Here is a 20714-nt window from a genome sequence, read left to right on the forward strand (position 1 = left end):
CCCCCAAATACTTGGCAATTAAACACACTTCTAAGTAATGCATGGCTCAAAGAAGTTTCAAGAGAAATAAAAAAATATTTTGAATGAGATAAAAATGAAAACACAACTTATTCAGATTTGTGGAATGCAGCAAAAGTAATGCTCAGAGGGAAATTTAGAACACTGAATTCATTTATTAGAAAAGAAGATAAATTTAAAATCAATCATTTGGGTTTCCACCTTAAGACACTAGAAAAAGAAGATCAAATTAAATCCAAAGTAAGCAGAAGTGAAGAAATAATAAAAATCAGAGAAGAAATTTATGAAATTAAAACAAGTCAATAGGAAAAAAATCAATAAAACTAAAATCTGGTTCTTTGAAAAGATCAATAAAATTGATTAACCTCTAGCCAGGATAACTAAGGAAAAAAGTGAGAAGACACAAATTACACATATCAGAAATGAAAGAAGGGCCATCATTACTAATTCCATTGACATAAAAAGATAATAAAGGAATATTATGAACTGTATCTCCTCAAATTTGATAACCTACCCGAAATGGATCAATTCTTTGGAAAATACAATCTGCCAAAATTCACAGAAGGAGAAACAGATAATCTGAATAGACCTTGTGTTAGTGTACTCATGCTGCCTAAATAATGCAAATTTATTTTCTCAGAGTTCTGGAGTCTAGAAGTTTGGATCAGGGTTCTGGCTGATTTGGTTTCTGATGAGACCTCTTCCTAGCTTGTAGACAGTGACCTCCTTACTTTACTTTGTCCTCACATGGCCTTTCTTCTGTGTGCATATGGACAGAGAGAGTACTTTGGTATCTCTCTTTTTAAAGGGACATTAATTCTGTCAGATCAGGACCATACCTTTATGACTTTATTTAACCTGAATTACTTCCTTAGAGGTCTCATCTCTAAATATAGCCACAATGGAAGTTAGTGCATCAACATATGAATTTGAGGGAAACACAACTATTCAGTCCATAACTATATCTATTAAAGAAATTGAATTGATAATTAAATTGATAACCTTCCAAAACAGAAACCACCACATTAAAATGGGTTCTGGAGAATTCTACCAAACTTATAGGAAGAAATTATACCAATTCTTTGCAATCTCTTCCAGAAAATAGCAGAAGGAATACTTTCCTAATTACTCTATGAAGCTAATATTACCCTAATGCCAAAATTACACAGATAAAAGAAAACTACAGACCAATATCTCTCAAGAACATGGATACAAAAATTCTCAACAAGATACTGGCAAGTTGAATCAAACAATGTATAAAAAGAATAACACACCACAACAAAGTGGTATTTGTTTCAGGAATGTAAAGCTGTTTCAACATTAAAAAAAATCAATAAATGTAATCTATCATATAGATAAACTACAGAAGAAAAAGCACATGATCATATCAGTAGATGCAGAAAAGGCATTTGACAAAATCCAATACCCTTTCATGATAAAAATTCTCAGCAAACTTAGAGGGGAACGTCCTCAACTTGATAAAGAACATTTACAAAAAAAAAAACCTACGGCTAACATCATACTTAAAAATAAGAAACTAGAAACTTTCCCACTAAGATCAGTAACAAAACAAGGATGTCCCTTTTCATCATTTCTTGTCAATATCATACTGAAAGTCCTGACTAATGCAATAAGAAAAAAAGATGTATTGCCTTTGTTTGTGGATAACATGATTATCTACGTAGAAAATCCAAAAATCTGAAAGAATTGACAACAAACTCCTAGAACTAATATGCAATTATATTAGCAAAGTTGCAGGATACAATGTTAATATACAAAAATCACTTTCATATAGATCAACAAGTGGAATTTGAAATTAAAAACACAAATGCCATTTGCATTGGCACTCAAAAAGTGAAATACTTAGATATAAATTGAACAAATCATGTACAAGATCTATGTGAGAAAAACTATGACAATGTGATGAAAGAAATCAAAGAACTAAATAAATGGAGAGATATTCCATTTTCATGAATAGGAAGAATCAATATTGTCAAGGTGTCAGTTCTTCCCAATTTGATCTATAGATTTAATGCAATCTCACACAAAATCCAAGCAAGTTATTTTGTGTATAATTGACGGAGTTATTCTAACATTTATACAGAGGGGCAAAAGACCAAGAATATCCAACACAATATTGAAGGAGAAGAACACAACTGGAAAACTGACATCATTGGACTTCAAGGCTTACTATAAAGCTACAGTAATCAAAATAGGGTGGTGTGGGTAAAAAAATAGACAAATCAATGGAACAGAATTTTGTGAATACTGACAAACTGATTTTCTATAAAGTTCACTTTATATGAAGAGACACAAGACTCAGAATAGCCAAAACAATATTTAAGAACAAAGCCTAGGACTGACACTACCTGACTTCAAGACTTAGTATAAGGCTAATTAAGTCAATACTACAAAAAAAACAAATAGATCAGTATACAGAATAAAGAATTTAAAAATACACCCATAAATAGAACCACCTGATCTTTGACAAAAAGCAAGGGCAGTACAATGGAACAAAGACAGTCTTTTCAACAAATGGTGCTGGAACAGCTGGATGTCCACCTGTAAAAATAATAATAATAATAATAATAATAATAATAATAATAATGATAATAAATCTAGACAGAGACCCTTCACAAAAATTAACTCAAAATGAATCATAGACATAAATGTAAAATGCAAAACTATAAAATTCCTAGAAGATTACATAGTAGAAAATCTAGGTGACCTTAGGTATGGCAATGATTTTTTTATATATAACACCATGAACCATGAAAGAAAGAAGCTGGACTTCATTAAAATTTAAAACTTCTGCTCTGCCAAAGACACTGTCAAAAGGAGAAGGCAAGCCACAGCCTGGGAGAGAATATTTGCAAAAGGCATACCTGATGAAGGACTGTCATCCAACTCAACAATAAAAAATGAACAATCAAACTGATTCAAAAGTGGCCAAAAGACCTAACAGATACCTTACTGAAGAAGATATAAGGATGGCAAATAAGCATACAAAACATTAACAGCATCATGTGTCGTTAGCAAATTGTAAATTGAAATGAGAGAACAATACATATCTATTAGAATGGTCAAAATCCAGAATGCTGACAAGACCAAATGCTGGCAAGGATCTGGAGCAACAGGAACTCTTACTCATTGCTGGTGGAATGCAATATGGTGCAACTACTTTGGAAGAGAGTTTCTTAAAAACTAAACATACTCTTACCACATGACTCAGCAGTCTTCAGTAATTAAATGAGTTGAAAACTTATGTATATACAAAAACATACACACAAATGTTTATAATTTTATGGTTAATATTCAAATCTTGGAAGTAATCAAAATGTCTTTCAGTAGGTGAATAGATAAACTGTGGTACATCCAGAGAATGGAATATTATTTCGTGCTAAAAAGAAAGAAGCTATCAAGTCATGAAAAAACATGGAAGGGCCTTAAGTGCATATTATTAAGTGAAAGAAATCAATTTGAAAAGGCTCTGTTTCTTTTTTTTTAAGTAATCTCTACACCCAATGTGGGGCTTGAACTCAAAACCCCAAGGTTAAGAGTTGCATGTCCTACCAATTGAGCCAGCCAGGCACCCTGAAAAGACCTCTATTTCTTGACCTGGTTGGTGGTTACACAGACTTCTGCTTTATAAGAATTCATTGAACTGTACATGAATATTTTGTCAACTTTTACGTGTGACTCACATTTTAAAAATCTAAAAAACATCCAAACACCAATACTATTATAGAGAAATGTACAAGTAAAATCATGACTTAAGCAGAGCAAAAACATGGTATCTTTCTGTGAGAAACCATCCTCATAGAGTAGTTTCCCCATGCAAGTTTTTAAAATAAATAAATTAAGATAAAGCAAGTAACTTACAGAAGAAGATTGGCACATAATAAAAAGGAAAACAGCAGCTTGTCCTTCTCAAATAGTGATCGGCATATATTACAATATAAGTTGTATGTGAAGTGGTCATTTAAATATCGTAGGCGCTTTTCCAAAATTTTGGATTTGTTACTGAAAGGTTGAAAAACAGGCAAATATACTGTCAAACAAAACTAAGAAAAAATAAGTAACAGATGAACTAACATATAAGTAGCCACTGTTACACACACACACACACACACACACACACACACACACACACGAGTGCATATAAAATGGTGAAATCTGGGGCACCTGGGTGGCTCAGTCGGTTAAGCGGCCGACTTCACCTCAGGTCATGATCTCGCGGTCTGTGAGTTCCAGCCCTGCGTCGGGCTCTGTGCTGACAGCTCAGAGCCTGGAGCCTGTTTCAGATTCTGTGTCTCCCTCTCTGACCCTCCCCGTTCATGCTCTGTCTCTCTCTGTCTCAAAAATAAATAAACGTTAAAAAATTTAAAAAAAAAATTAAAAAAAAAATAAAATAAAATGGTGAAATCTGAGGAAGTTCTGTCAATTTCCTGGTTGTGATATTGTACTATAATAATGTAAAACTGTTACCACAGGAGACACTGAATGAAGGATATATATAGGGCCTCCCTGTGTAGTTTTGTGTGTGTGCAACTTCTTCTAAATTTATATGTAAAAGACAGGGTATAAGACTATGAGAAAATAAAATAGGGTTTATACCATCTCTCTATTTTCAAAATTCTGAACTTATTATATTCCAAAATGACTGAAAATAATCACTAAATTAAGATACTTGCTGAATCTCTATTGGTGTGAATTTTTTTCTGGGTAGGGGACTATAAGAGATAAAGAATTATGAAACATTTACCTGTCCCAAAGAAGCATCAAATCTAGATCAAGATGTATACATTTAAAAAAAAAAAAAAGATGAAAAGTCAGAAAACATATGAACAAAAGGTTACTTCCAGATGTGGTTATGGCTAATATCTGTCTTCTTTATGCTCTTATATGTTCAAAATTTTGCAATAATCACATATTACTTTCATTTTTTTAGTCCAAAAATTTTATCAGTAATATTTAAAAGACACTCATTCTGGGGAAGTTTGGGCAGCTACATACATACATACATATATACATACATACGTACGTACGCAAGAAAGCAAGCAATTACCACATGACCCAGCAACTGCACTCCTGGGCATTTATCCTAGAAATGAAAACTTATGCTCACATAAAAACCTGTACATGTTATTCATAAGAGCTAAAAATTGGAAATAACCCAGATGTCCTGTAGTACATCGATACCATGAAATATTTCTCAGCAATAAAAAGGAACAAACTACTGACACACACAACAACCTGAATGAGTCCCCAGAGAATTAAGCTGGGTGAATAAAAGCCCATCCTTAAAAGTTATGTGCTATATGATCCCATTTATATGACATTCTTGAAATGACAAAATTACAGAAACGGAGAATGGATTAGCGGTTCTCAAAGATTAAGGAGAGGGTGGGGATGGGAAAGAAGTGGGTGTGGCTATACAAGGGCAGCATGGGAATCCTTGTGGTAATAGTGGTGTTCCCTATCTTGACTGTATCAACAGCAATGCCCTGGTTGTGATCATTGTAGAAGTTTTCAAGATGTCACCATTGAGGAAACTGGGTAGAGTACACACAGGATTGCTCTATTTTCTTTCTTTCTTTCCTTCTTTCTTTCTTTCTTTCTTTCTTTCTTTCTTTCTTTCTTTCTTTCTTTCTTTCTTTCTTTCTCTCTTTCTCTCTTTCTCTCTTTCTCTCTTTTTCTCATTCTTTCTAATCTCTACACCCAACGCCTGGCTCAAACTCACAACCCCAAGATCAAGAGTTGCATGCTCCACCAACTGAGCCAGCCAGGCACCCCCACTGTATAATTTCTTATAACTACATGTGAATCTACATTTATCTCAAAATTAATTTTAATTTTAAATTTTAGTTTAATTTTTAAAAAGCAATCCTTTGATCCATGGAAAGGTGAGAGAAGAGTAGGGGATAGTGACACTTCTCTGAGCAGACCTTTAGTTCAGGATTTACTTCTGGAGTCATATTAATGGGTTATGTGCTCACAAATATAATAAAATTAAAATCAACAAGGGTGAAGGGAAAACTCTAAAATGAAATTTAAAAAAAAATCCAAACCAACAACAAATGAACTAACTGTATTTCACATCAATAACATTGCCATGCTGAAGGAGGAAAAATTAACACAAGTAATTTTTTGAATATAGTTTTTTATGTCTAAAAACAAAAAGACTGTAATTTTCTGTGTGGACATCTGCATTCAATTCTCTTCAGTATATACCTAAGAATCACTGGATTTGCTGATTACTAGATCATATGGCAAATCTATGTTTAATATTTTCAAGAATGTCCTAAATATTTCCAAAGTGGCAGCACTAATTTACATTCCTGCCAGCAGTGTAGGAGGGTTCTGATGACTCTGCATCCTTGCTGACACTTGTAATCGACATTTATGTCAATTCCTCAACTTGAATTTTCTCCATCGTGTGGATGGTGTAAGTTCAAATTCCAAATCCCAACTGGTAATCTTAGGGATTTCAGTCACTCCAGCGAGACTGTTCTACCAAGAGCCCACGTAGACCATATATGGTAGGCTCAAATCATATTTTTATTCTACTTAACAAATACAGTAGTTACTAAGTACCAGATGCTACGATAAACACTTCACAAATATTAAATTCTTATAACAATTCTAAAAGGTAGGTATGATTATCATCTCTATTTTATAGATAAGAAAATTTGAGGCAATTACAGAAAGGTTAACTGACTTGACTGTACTAATGTAGCTAGTATGTGGCAGAACTGAGATTTCACCCCCTACTCCAGTCTGACTTTAAAACCTGTGTATGTTTATTAATTGATTAAAGTGAAAATATCTAGCAAACCATTAGAAATGTGGGCCTGGGAGCACCTGGGTGGCTCAGCCAGTTGAGTGACTTGATTTCAGCTCAGGTCATGATCCCAGGGTCATGGGATGGAGCCCAGGTTATGATCCCAGGATCATGTGGGGACTCCATGCTGAGTGTGGAGACTGCTTGGGATTCCCTCTCTCTTTTTTTCTCTCTCTCTCTCCCTCTGCCCCTCTCGCCCGCTTGCACACACTCTCTCTACAAATTAAAAAAAAAATTTAAGGGGCGCCTGGGCGGCTCAGTTGGTTGAGCATCCAACTTCAGCTGAGGTCATGATCTCATGGCTTGTGAGTTTGAGCCCCGCATCGGGTTCTGTGCTGACAGCTCAGAGCCTGGAGCCGGCTTCAGATTCTGTGTCCCCCTCTCTCCCTCTCTCCCTCTCTCTCTCTCTCTCTCTCTCTCTCTCTCTCTCTGCCCCTCCCCCACTGGCACTCTCTCTCTCTCTCTCTCTCAAAAATAAATAAACATTAAAAAATTAAAAAAAAATTAATTACAAAGAAATATGGGACTGAAGCTTTTTATTTTTTAAATTTTATTCCTTCATTCATTCATTCATTTTAAAAATTTATTTATTTTTGAGAGAGAGTGCACGCATGAGCAGAGCAGGGGCGGGGCAGAGAGAGAGGGAGAGAGTGAAAATCCCAAGCAGACTCTGCACTGTCAGCGTGGAGCCCAACACGGGACTCAAACTCATGAAACCTGAGATCATGACCTGAGTCAAAATCAAGAGTCAGAGGTCAACTAAATGAGCCACCCAGGCACCCCAAATTTTATTTATTTTTTTAAGAATTTATTTTTAAGCAATTTCTACACCCAACATGGGGCTCAAACTCACAACCCAAGATCAAGAGTTGCTTGCTCTACTGACTGAGCCAGCCAGGCACCCTGGGACTGAAACTTTTTAGAGATCTCAAAGGTGGAGAAAGATGTTGTAGTTGCCAGCAAAGATAAGTCAGGTGCCATATTAAAATATTTAAAAGAGGCAGGGAGGACTAAAGCTAATCCTTCTATGCCTACATTTTGAGTGGGGGTGAAATAAAACTTAGAATAAATGGAGGCTTTCTCTCTCCCTCTCTTTCTTTCAACTTTTCCTATTTTTAAATACTCTGTAATGAATGCATATTACATATGAAGAAAAAAAGTTATGTATTTTTTAATGGAAAGCATGGTGGGAATCCAACATAGGGAGGATGAATGAAGCTAGAGAAGGTTTACCTGTCATGAATGGAGTTGATGTAAAGGTTCACAAACCAGGTGAGAGAGTACTGGTACATGGGATCGATGTTAGCCAGGTCTGCAATGCTGAAGAATAATACTGATGAATGTTTAGCAATGGGTCTGTAGCCTTCTCGAGACTCTGCTATTTTGAGTTCTGTTTTCTCTGCAATCTAGAAGAAGAGAAAAATCAAGATTAAGAAGTAGGAAATGTGTTTTTTTAATTATGTGTTTTTCATGTAATAAAGTTTATGTTAAAAAAAAATAACCCTCTAACTCAATGGCAAAATTACAGAGGTATGGTTTACAAGGAAAGGTTTTAGTATGCTAGAAGCTGGAAAGACAGAAAGACAAAAAGAAAGACAGAAAGACAGAAACAAAGAGGGAGAGAGAGAAAGGGGGAGGGAGAGAGGGAGGAAAAAGGAAAAGGAAGGAAAGAATTAGGAAGGGACGGAAGAGGAAGAAGGGAGGGAGAAGAATGAATGAAAAATAGTTTAAGGTTGTGTTTCTTGTTTGGGGAATACCAGAGTTGTCAATCTTTGCTTTTTTTGTCTGGATCTGACATGTGTCTACTATAGTCACTCATCTTCTTTTATTTCAATAGGTCAGAGAGAGGGAGAAAGAGAGAAAGAAAGAGGGAGAGTGAGGGAGAGAGAGAGAAGGAGGGGGGGGGAGGGAGAGAATGTGCACATGTGTATGTTTAAGGTGTCAACATGTGTACCAGAACCCAGGAAAGTCTGGGAAAGTAGATTTCACAAATATTTGTTAGCTGATGGGGTTATAGAACAGTACCTTTTCAATTAGCTTCTTGTATGTTTAACATTTCTGGACATAGTAGGGGTGTTAATATTTGACCCCAAAAGAAAAAACTTCTGAAAGATAACAGCTCTTCAGCTGACAACTCTATCTGATAGAATGCTATTCTATAGGAAAAATGTGTAGAGCACTTATTCAATCCACTTTTCCTTCTTTGGACAAACTATCTACAGACTCTGCTGAATGAGTGTGCCTGGGTAGTCATGTTTATACTGAATGATCCTCTTTGTAGCTGATTCAGTCAGGAAGTAGAGATAGAACTGGGCCGAAGATAAGCCAAATCAATTCTTCCCCCAGAGAATTAGAATTTTAAGAGCCTCAGAAGCTGAAGTCAAGTGGTACTGGGCATTAGTGCTAATAAAAGGTAATGGAACCAAAGCCGGTTTCTACAGGCAAGACAAATGTTTGAAGGAACAGATGTAAAGTGTTACCAGAGAAATTGGTTTTAAGATGGAGAGGCACATATGAGGACTACACAGTCTTAGAGAGGGGCAGACAAAGAGCATAGAAACTTTCCATTTATTCTTGAGGCCGGTATGTACTTCTGTAATTGGGGAAATAAAATGCTCCCTTGTATCTTTTTTTTTTTTTTTTTCAATTTGAGCATAGTTGACACACAATGTTACATTAGTTTCAGGTATAAATATAGTGACTGGACACGTTGATACATTATGCTATGTTCACCACAAGTATAGCTACCATCTGTCAGTATACAATACCATTACAATGTTTTTGACTATATTCCTTATGCTGTCCTTGTATCTTTTTTATTTGAGCTAATTTGAGTGTGCTTCTGTTCCTTGCAAACAAACTTTCTCCAGAGTTATACTGGGAGAAAATTGAAAAAGAGTCAAAAGGTTGCTAGGACTCTTTTTTCACCTGCTGTTTCTTTGTTATCTCATTGGACATCATTTTAGCAGAGTCTAAGACTTTAATTGCACTTTCATCTTCTAAAATGTTGCCTTCTGAAGATGATAATGTTTCTAAAATTTTCTTCTCTATATCTTTTAGCTGTTTCTTATTAGCTGCAGACTGAAGAATAAGGGCATTTCGTTCCTCTTCTAATTCTGGTCTAAAAAGATAGAAACATTTAGTCTAAACTTGCAGTATTTTATCAAGTTCATATCTAAATACTAGGTATCACAATTTTGTAGACAGTTAAATAATTTTGTAGAAATGTAACACAAACTAAGATATATAACACAAACTTTATCCTAAGGAAAAAGGTTATTTCCATACAAATGATAGTTTGAGAAACATGAGCAAAAAATGATCATTAAATTCATATGTGAAATGTGGCAATAACTTAATAAGTCTAAGAATGCGCTATGTTTATCCATATGGTTTAGATAGTTTTGTGAGGATAAGAACTGGAGAAGAAACACAACAGAAAACTTCTTATCTATTCGTTGGCTTTTTCATATTCAGTGTTACTTTCATTATCTCTTCCGCAAGAGCAGAATCAGAAAAGATGACTCATCATACAATTGTCTCTTCAGGTAAAAGACAAAACTGGCACTTAACATCTTTACAAATATAGTATAAGACCTCAAAATATCATAATTCACCATGTTCAGGAATATGTTAGGACATGGTTCTGTCTTGGATACTATACAAGTGGGATTCAAATATTGGAAGTAACAAAAGTAACACACGATTACATAATTTCCCTTATAATTTGGTTTCATAAAATAGAGTGCTTGACAATGCTATGTGAAGCTCCAAGTGGAATCAAAGATTTCTTTCAGGAAGCAATCCTTTACTAGTAGCCCTATCAGGTATTTTAATATCTTTTTCTCATTTAAAACATAACACATGCTACTAATGGAAAAATACATAACGTATAAAAAAATAATTAAAATTATCCACAATCTTACCACCCTTAGAGATGACCACTGTTAACATTCTGGCATATTCCCTCCCAAGTGGACAGATATATATACATATAATTCATGCATTAACTTTTTTTTTAACAAAATATTACCCATACCATGTATAGTTTTGTATCCTGTTTTTTCATTCTTATCTAAGTATTTCATCACTCATTCTTATTTCACTATTTCACTATACAACTCAACTATTTCATTATTTCATTAACATCCTATATTTAAGTCTTTCAACACATTTCTGATTTTGTCCACAGCATATGTTCTTAGGGATGAACTCTTTGGCTCAAACAATCAGATACAAGTCTGAAGTCATGGCATGTCTCCTGAATCCTACTACCCATACTAGGAGCCCAATATAACATGGTTGGCTTATGACTTACTTGTTACAGAATGGCTATTTTAGTTTATTTTTTATGTTTGTTTTTATTTTTTGAGAGAGGGTGAGCGCATGCAAGCGCGGGATGGGGAGAAGGAAGGGGAGGGAGAGAATCCCAAGCACAGGGTACAATATCACGATCATGAGATCGTGACCTGAGCTGAAATAAGAGGTGGATGCTCAACTGAATGAGCCACCCAGGTACCCCCAGAACAGCTATTTTAAAGGATTACATACTTATTTTATAACAATACATAAAATTCGACAAGGTTTTGGAATAATCACATAACAAAAGTATTAATGACCTACAAATATTCCTCTTTAGGCCATCTGGAAGCATATAAGGAAATGTATACACTTCACTCATATGAGGACTTTAAGATACAAAACAGATGAACATAAGGGAATGGAAGCACAAATAATATAAAAACAGGGAGGGGGACAAAACATAAGAGACTCTTAAATATGGAGAACAAACAGAGGGTTGCTGGAGGGGTTGTGGGAGGGGGGATGGGCTAAATGGGTAAAGGGCATTAAGGAATCTACTCCTGAAATCATTGTTGCACTATATGCTAACTAACTTGGATGTAAATTTTAAAAAATAAAGAAAATTTAAAAAAAAATACACACCTCTCCTTTGCAACAACAATACCTAGTAACTGATCTTCAAGTCCTTCCGGAGTTATCATGAAATTGAGCAAAGACACCTTTGTAGCCAGTTCTGGCATAAAGTGTGGATTTCTCAGTTTTGTGGTGATATAAAACTTGAAATCAAAGGAATACTCAATAATGACCTCACCAAGTCTGATGCAGTCAATGCCACCTATATTTCAGAAAGCAAACACATGATAAGTAAGCCACAGTTGTATAGCTCCTCCATGTTAAGGCCATTCCTGAGATAAGTAACGGGTCTTAAAGTAATATAAAATAGAGGTGTGACAAAAGTCATGGACACACAGGCAAATAAGCAATTATACAGCAGGACTCATTCATTCTGGAGGGGTCTAAGACATTTTCTGTCGTTGTCATGGAGCCTTCTAAATCAAAATTCCTTTTGATCTTACCTCCTCTATAAATTTTCAATCATGAGTCCAAGATTATTTATATATTACTAAAGCTCTTAAAAATACTAGAGTTTGGCAGAGATAAAAATTTTTATAAGCAGAAAGATGTAAGGTTGGCACTATCTACCCAAAGTCAACTCTGGTCCACATTAACCATTACTATTCATACTAATGGACTTTCTGAGCTCCACGGTCACAAGATAAAGTAATTTCAGGCTGGCTTCAACTTCTTTATATTCTCTACTGAACAACCATCTAGATAACAGTGGTTAACATAATGAACAGAGGGCAAAATATTTATTTTAGAATATCTGACCAAAATTCATTCCTGATACTTGTTTCAAATTTCCTTTCACACATAACAATGACCCAGAAGTTTGAGTTATTAACATTATTCTTAAATTTATGTAGTGGCTTTCTTGCCTCAAAGATATGTCTTAAAGATAATCCAACCATCTTTCAGTGCTACCAGCTAATATTAATGAACTTCTACCTTGCTTAAAAGTTTGTCTAAGTAGTAAAGGCTCCAAAGATGGGTCCAGTTCTTCACCAACATTTTCTAATAGAAGTGGAGTTCCAAACTGAATACAATTTTCCAGTGTTCTCATATAGTCCGAATCAGATAACTTAATAATGCTAAGCTGATTTTCTTTTTCAGAGTTTTTGATCCACTTATTGGCTTGACCCTGAGGGTCAATCATTAAAGGCCTAGAATATAATAAGAAAAATTCTGAGGGAAATAAATAGATGTTGGTATTTCTTTAAAATTATGTAATTTAAATAATAAACATCACCATCAATCTGTATCAATGCAAAGTGTTTACGTACATTATCAGGATTTATCTTCACGAGAGTCCTATGAGAAAAAAGTAAACACTTTCTTATACTATACACAAAAATAAATTCAAAATGGATGAAAGACCTAAATGTGACACAAAACCACCCTAGAGGAGAGCAATAACCTCTTTGACATTGGCTGTCACTACTTCTTACTAGATATGTCTCTTGAGACAAGGGAAACAAAAGCAAAAATAAACTATTGGGACTTCATCAAGACAAGATGCTTCTGCACAGAAAAGGAAACAATCAATAAAATGAAAAGGCAACTGACAGAATGGAAGACTATGTTTGCAAATGACATATCTGATAAAGAGTCTCCAAAATCTATAAAGAACTCATCAAACTCAACACCCAAAAATATCTAGCTAAAAAATGGGCAGGGGCACCTAGGTGGCTCACTGGGTTAAGCATCTGCCTCTTGATTTCAGCTCAGGTCATGATTTCATGTTTCATGGGTTCAAGCACCATGTCAGGTTCTGTGCTGATAGTGCAAAGCCTGCTTGGGATTCTCTGCCCCTCTCTCTCTGCCCCTCCCCTGCTCATGCATGCATATGCGCTGTGTGTGTGTGTGTGTGTGTGTGTGTGTGTGTGTGTGTGTACATAAATGGTAGAAGACATGAATAGATTTTCCCAAAGAAGACATAAAAATGGCTAGCACGCACATGAAAAGGTGCTCAACACCACTCAACATCCGGGAAATACAAATCAAAACCATAATGAAGAGAACCTGGGTGGCTCAGTCTGTTAAGCATCCAGCTCTTGATTTTGGCTCAGGTCATGATCTCCTGGTTGTGAGATCAAGCACCACATTGGGCTCCACGCTGGGTGTGGAGCCTGCTTAAGATTCTCTCTCTCCCCCTTCCTCTGCCCCTCCCCTGCTCATGCACATTCTATCTCTCTCTCTCAAAAAAAAAAAAAAAAAAAAAACTGCAATGAGGTATCACCTCATACCAGTTAGAATGTCTAAAATTAACAACATAGGAAATAAGAGGTGTTGGGGAAAATGTGCAATTTTTGTCATTTATCTTTGAAATGAAGAAAGTCCGTCTCAGGGAGTACTTTGTCCAAGGTTCCAAAATTAGTTCCAAGTCAGAAGTAGAATCTTGTGAACCTGTAAGCTGTGCTCTTTCAAATATAATGCATGGTCTTCATGGTAATTTTAATAAATGACATCTATTAACATAATATGAAACATAAACCTATTTATTTGATAAAAACTTAAAATGTGAGCTACCAGCCTATAATGGATTCCCTCAGGTTATGAGTAGAACCAAAAACTAAGTTTCCAAATTTTGTCTGGTATGTACTTGAGACCTATTTAGTAAATTTTTCTATGCCATTATGGTAAAGGTTTTGTGATCAATAACAAACAATTCATGGTTTCAGATATTTAAAAAATAATGTGCTTTCCTCTTTTTCTATGATGATATTGACTGTCCCAGGTTCCTTTTATATTCAGTAGAGTGCATGAAATCATTCCCACTGTTGGTGGGAATGCAAACTGGTACAGCCACTCTGGAAAACAGTATGGAGATATCTCAAAAAGTTAAAAATAGAACTACCCTATGATCCAGTAATGGTACTACTATGTATTTACCCAAAGGATATAAAAATACTGATTTGAAGGGGTACATGTATCCCCATGTTTATAGCAGCATTACTAACAATAGCCAAATTATGGAAAGAGCCCAGAGAGGTCAGAGGGAAGATGGTGGCATAGGAGGACGCTGGGCTCACCGCGCGTCCTGCTGATCACTTAGATTCCACCTACACCTGCCTAAATAACCCAGAAAACCACCAGAGGATTAGCAGAACGGAGTCTCCGGAGCCAAGCGCAGACGAGAGGCCCACGGAAGAGGGTAGGAAGGGCGGCAAGGCGGTGCGCGCTCCATGGACTGGCGGGAGGGAGCCGGGGTGGAGGGGCGGCTCGCTGGCCAAGCAGAGCCCCCAAGTCTGGCTGGCAAAAGCGGAGGGGCCTGACGGACTGTGTTCCGACAGCAAGCGCGACTTAGCGTCTGGGAGGTCATAAGTTAACAGCTCTGCTCAGAAAGTGGGAAGGCTGGAGGACAAAGGGAGGGAGAGCTGCTGAGCCCCCGGACGACAGAGCTCAGCTTGGCGGGGAACAAAGGCGCTCACCAGCGCCATCTCCCCCGCCCATCCCCCAGCCAAAATCGCAAAGGGAACCAGTTCCTGCCAGGGAACTTGCTCGCTCCGCGCAAACACCCAACTCTGTGCTTCTGCGGAGCCAAACCTCCGGCAGTGGATCTGACTCCCTCCCGCTGCCACAGGGCCCCTCCTGAAGTGGATCACCTAAGGAGAAGCGAGCTAAGCCTGCCCCTCCTGCCCCCGTGCACCTTGCCTACCCACCCCAGCTAATACGCCAGATCCCCAGCACCACAAGCCTGGCAGTGTGCAAGTAGCCCAGATGGGCCACGCCACCCCACAGTGAATCCCGCCCCTAGGAGAGGGGAAGAGAAGGCACACACCAGTCTGACTGTGGCCCCAGCGGTGGGCTGGGGGCAGATATCAGGTCGGACTGCGGCCCCGCCCACCAACTCCAGTTAAACACCACAGCACAGGGGAAGTGCCCTGCAGGTCCTCACCATTCCAGGGACTATCCAAAATGACCAAACGGAAGAATTCCCCTCAGAAGAATCTCCAGGAAATAACAACAGCTAATGAACTGATCAAAAAGGATTTAAATAATATAACAAAAAGTGAATTTAGAATAATAGTCATAAAATTAATCGCTGGGCTTGAAAACAGTATAGAGGACAGCAGAGAATCTCTTGCCACAGAGATCAAGGGACTAAGGAACAGTCACGAGGAGCTGAAAAGCGCTTTAAACGAAATGCAAAACAAAATGGAAACGACGACGGCTCGGATTGAAGAGGCAGAGGAGAGAATAAGTGAACTAGAAGATAAAGTTATGGAAAAAGAGCAAGCTGAGAGAAAGAGAGATAAAAAAATCCAGGAGTATGAGGGGAAAATTAGAGAACTAAGTGATACACTAAAAAGAAATAATATACGCATAATTGGTATCCCAGAGGAGGAAGAGAGAGGGAAAGGTGCTGAAGGGGTACTTGAAGAAATTATAGCTGAGAACTTCCCTGAACTGGGGAAGGAAAAAGGCATTGAAATCCAAGAGGCACAGAGAACTCCCTTCAGACGTAACTTGAATCGATCTTCTGCACGACATATCATAGTGAAACTGGCAAAATACAAGGATGAAGAGAAAATTCTGAAAGCAGCAAAGGATAAACGTGCCCTCACATATAAAGGGAGACCTATAAGACTCGTGACTGATCTCTCTTTTGAAACTTGGCAGGCCAGAAAGGATTGGCACGATATCTTCAGTGTGCTAAACAGAAAAAATATGCAGCCGAGAATCCTTTATCCAGCAAGTCTGTCATTTAGAATAGAAGGAGAGATAAAGGTCTTCCCAAACAAACAAAAACTGAAGGAATTTGTCACCACTAAACCAGCCCTACAAGAGATCCTAAGGGGGATCCTGTGAGACAAAGTACCAGAGACATCACTACAAGCATAAAACATACTGACATCACAATGACTCTAAACCCGTATCTTTCTATAATAACACTGAATGTAAATGGATTAAATGCACCAACCAAAAGACACAGGGTATCAGAATGGATAAAAAAACAAGACCCAACTATTTGCTGTCTACAAGAGACTCATTTGAGATCTGAGGACACCTTTAGATTGAGAGTGAGGGGATGGAGAACTATTTATCATGCTCCTGGAAGCCAAAAGAAAGCTGGAGTAGCCATACTTATATCAGACAAACTAGACTTTAAATTAAAGGCTGTAACAAGAGATGAAGAAGGGCACTATATAATAATTACAGGGTCTATCCATCAGGAAGAGCTAACAATTATAAATGTCTATGCGCAGAATACCGGAGCCCCCAAATATATAAAACAATTACTCATAAACATAAGCAACCTCATTGATAAGAATGTGGTCATTGCAGGGGACTTTAACACCCCACTTACAGAAATGGATAGATCATCTAGACACACGGTCAATAAAGAAACAAGGGCCCTGAATGATACATTGGATCAGATGGACTTGACAGATATATTTAGAACTCTGCATCCCAAAGCAACAGAATATACTTTCTTCTCGAGTGCACATGGAACATTCTCCAAGATAGATCATATACTGGGTCACAAAACAGCCCTCCATAAGTTTACAAGAATTGAAATTATACCATGCATACTTTCAGACCACAATGCTATGAAGCTTGAAATCAACCACAGGAAAAAGTCTGGAAAACCTCCAAAAGCATGGAGGTTAAAGAACACCCTACTAACGAATGAGTGGGTCAACCAGGCAATTAGAGAAGAAATTAAAAAATATATGGAAACAAACGAAAATGAAAATACAACAATCCAAACGCTTTGGGACGCAGCAAAGGCAGTCCTGAGAGGAAAATACATTGCAATCCAGGCCTATCTCAAGAAACAAGAAAAATCCCAAATACAAAATCTAACAGCACACCTAAAGGAAATAGAAGCAGAAGAGCAAAGGCAGCCTAAACCCAGCAGAAGAAGAGAAATAATAAAGATCAGAGCAGAAATAAACAATATAGAATCTAAAAAAACTGTAGAGCAGATCAACGAAACCAAGAGCTGGTTTTTTGAAAAAATAAACAAAATTGACAAACCTCTAGCCAGGCTTCTCAAAAAGAAAAGGGAGATGACCCAAATAGATAAAATCATGAATGAAAATGGAATTATTACAACCAATCCCTCAGAGATACAAACAATTATCAGGGAATACTATGAAAAATTATATGCCAACAAATTGGACAACCTAGAAGAAATGGACAAATTCCTAAACACCCACACTCTTCCAAAACTCAATCAGGAGGAAATAGAAAGCTTGAACAGACCCATAACCAGCGAAGAAATTGAATCAGTTATCAAAAATCTCCCAAAAAATAAGAGTCCAGGACCAGATGGCTTCCCAGGGGAGTTCTACCAGACGTTTAAAGCAGAGATAATACCTATCCTTCTCAAGCTATTCCAAGAAATAGAAAGGGAAGGAAAACTTCCAGACTCATTCTATGAAGCCAGTATTACTTTGATTCCTAAACCAGACAGAGACCCAGTAAAAAAAGAGAACTACAGGCCAATATCCCTGATGAATATGGATGCAAAAATTCTCAATAAGATACCAGCAAATCGAATTCAACGGCATATAAAAAGAATTATTCACCATGATCAAGTGGGATTCATTCCTGGGATGCAGGGCTGGTTCAACATTGCAGGATACAAAATCAATGTACAGAAATCAGTTGCATTCTTATACACTAACAATGAAGCAACAGAAAGACAAATAAAGAAACTGATCCCATTCACAATTGCACCAAGAAGCATAAAATACCTAGGAATAAATCTAACCAAAGATGTACAAGATCTGTATGCTGAAAACTATAGAAAGCTTATGAAGGTAATTGAAGAAGATATAAAGAAATGGAAAGACATTCCCTGCTCATGGATTGGAAGAATAAATATTGTCAAAATGTCAATACTACCCAAAGCTATCTACACATTCAATGCAATCCCAATCAAAATTGCACCAGCATTCTTCTCGAAACTAGAACAAGCAATCCTAAAATTCATATGGAACCACAAAAGGCCCCGAATAGCGAAAGTAATTTGGAAGAGGAAGACCAAAGCAGGAGGCATCACAATCCCAGACTTTAGCCTCTACTACAAAGCTGTCATCATCAAGACAGCATGGTATTGGCATAAAAACAGACACATAGACCAATGGAATAGAATAGAAACCCCAGAACTAGACCCACAAACGTATGGCCAACTCATCTTTGACAAAGCAGGAAAGAACATTCAATGCAAAAAAGACAGTCTCTTTAACAAATGGTGCTGGGAGAACTGGACAGCAACATGCAGAAGGTTGAAACTAGACCACTTTCTTACACCATTCACAAAAATAAACTCAAAACGGATAAAGGACCTGAATGTGAGACAGGAAACCATCAAAACCTTAGAGGAGAAAGCAGGAAAAGACCTCTCTGACCTCAGCCGTAGCAATCTCTTACTCGGCACATCCCCAAAGGCAAGGGAATTAAAAGCAAAAGTGAATTACTGGGACCTTATGAAGATAAAAAGCTTCTGCACAGCAAAGGAAACAACCAACAAAACTAAAAGGCAACCAACGGAATGGGAAAAGATATTTGCAAATGACATATCGGACAAAGGGCTAGTATCCAAAATCTATAAAGAGCTCACCAAACCCCACACCCGAAAAAAAAATAACCCAGTGAAGAAATGGGCAGAAAACATGAATAGACACTTCTCTAAAGAAGACATCCGGATGGCCAACAGGCACATGAAAAGATGTTCAACGTTGCTCCTTATCAGGGAAATACAAATCAAAACCACATTCAGATATCACCTCACGCCAGTCAGAGTGGCCAAAATGAACAAATCAGGAGACTATAGATGCTGGAGAGGATGCGGAGAAACGGGAACCCTCTTGCACTGTTGGTGGGAATGCAAATTGGTGCAGCCGCTCTGGAAAGCAGTGTGGAGGTTCCTCAGAATAAAAATAGACCTACCCTATGACCCAGCAATAGCACTGCTAGGAATTTATCCAAGGGATACGGGAGTACTGATGCATAGGGGCACTTGTACCCCAATGTTTATAGCGGCACTCTCAACAATAGCCAAATTATGGAAAGAGCCTAAATGTCCATCAACTGATGAATGGATAAAGAAATTGTGGTTTATATACACAATGGAATACTACGTGGCAATGATAAAAAATGAAATATGGCCTTTTGTAGCAACGTGGATGGATCTGGAGAGTGTGATGCTAAGTGAAATAAGCCATACAGAGAAAGACAGATACCATATGGTTTCCCTCTTATGTGGATCCTGAGAAACGTAACAGAAACCCATGGGGGAGGGGAAGGAAAAAAAAAAAAAAAAGAGGTTAGAGTGGGAGAGAGCCAAAGCATAAGAGACTGTTAAAAACTGAGAACAAACTGAGGGTTGATGGGGGGTGGGAGGGAAGGTAGGGTGGGTGATGGGTATTGAGGAGGGCACCTTTTGGGATGAGCACTGGGTGTTGTATGGAAACCAATTTGACAGTAAATTTCATATATTAAAAAAATAAAAAATAAATAAAAAAAATAAAAATAAAAATAAAAAGAAAGAAAGAGCCCAAATGTCCATTGACTCATGAATGGATAAAGAAGATGTGGAATACTACTCAGCCATCAAAAAGAATGAAATCTTGCCATTTGCAATGACATGGATAGAGTTAGAGTATATTATGCTAAGCAAAATAAGTCAGAGAAAGACAAATACTATATGATTTCACTCATAAGTGGAATTTAAGAAAAAAAACAGATGGGGGAAAACAAAGAGAGACAAACCAAGAAACAGATTCTTAACTATAGAAAACGAACTGAGGGTTACTGGAGGGGAGCTGAGTGGAGGGTTAAATAGGTGATGAGGATTAAGGAGGGCATTTGTTGTGATGAGCATTAGGTGTTGTATGTAAGTAAGGAATCGCCAAATCCTATACCTGAAACTAATATTACACTGTATGTTAACTAACTGAATTTAAATAAAAAC

The 20714-nt window shown here is 37.3% G+C and overlaps 1 protein-coding gene across 2 annotated transcripts in view; it reads right to left on the minus strand.

The window, feature by feature from the left end:
• Positions 1-20714, minus strand: part of DNAH12 (dynein axonemal heavy chain 12) — a 211252-nt gene that overhangs the window by 40781 nt on the left and 149757 nt on the right. For both annotated transcript variants that reach the window (XM_053898581.1, XM_053898580.1), the window contains 5 exons: positions 12734-12948; positions 11807-11999; positions 9791-9983; positions 8096-8268; positions 3901-4041 (listed from right to left, as the gene is read on the minus strand). In XM_053898581.1, the coding sequence (XP_053754556.1) occupies positions 3901-4041; positions 8096-8268; positions 9791-9983; positions 11807-11999; positions 12734-12948 (915 nt within the window). The remainder of the gene's footprint in view (positions 1-3900; positions 4042-8095; positions 8269-9790; positions 9984-11806; positions 12000-12733; positions 12949-20714) is intronic.

Source organism: Panthera pardus, unplaced genomic scaffold, assembly GCF_024362965.1.
Source record: "Panthera pardus isolate Hobbes unplaced genomic scaffold, ASM2436296v1 HiC_scaffold_8, whole genome shotgun sequence".
In the NCBI taxonomy this organism is placed as follows: domain Eukaryota; kingdom Metazoa; phylum Chordata; class Mammalia; order Carnivora; family Felidae; genus Panthera; species Panthera pardus.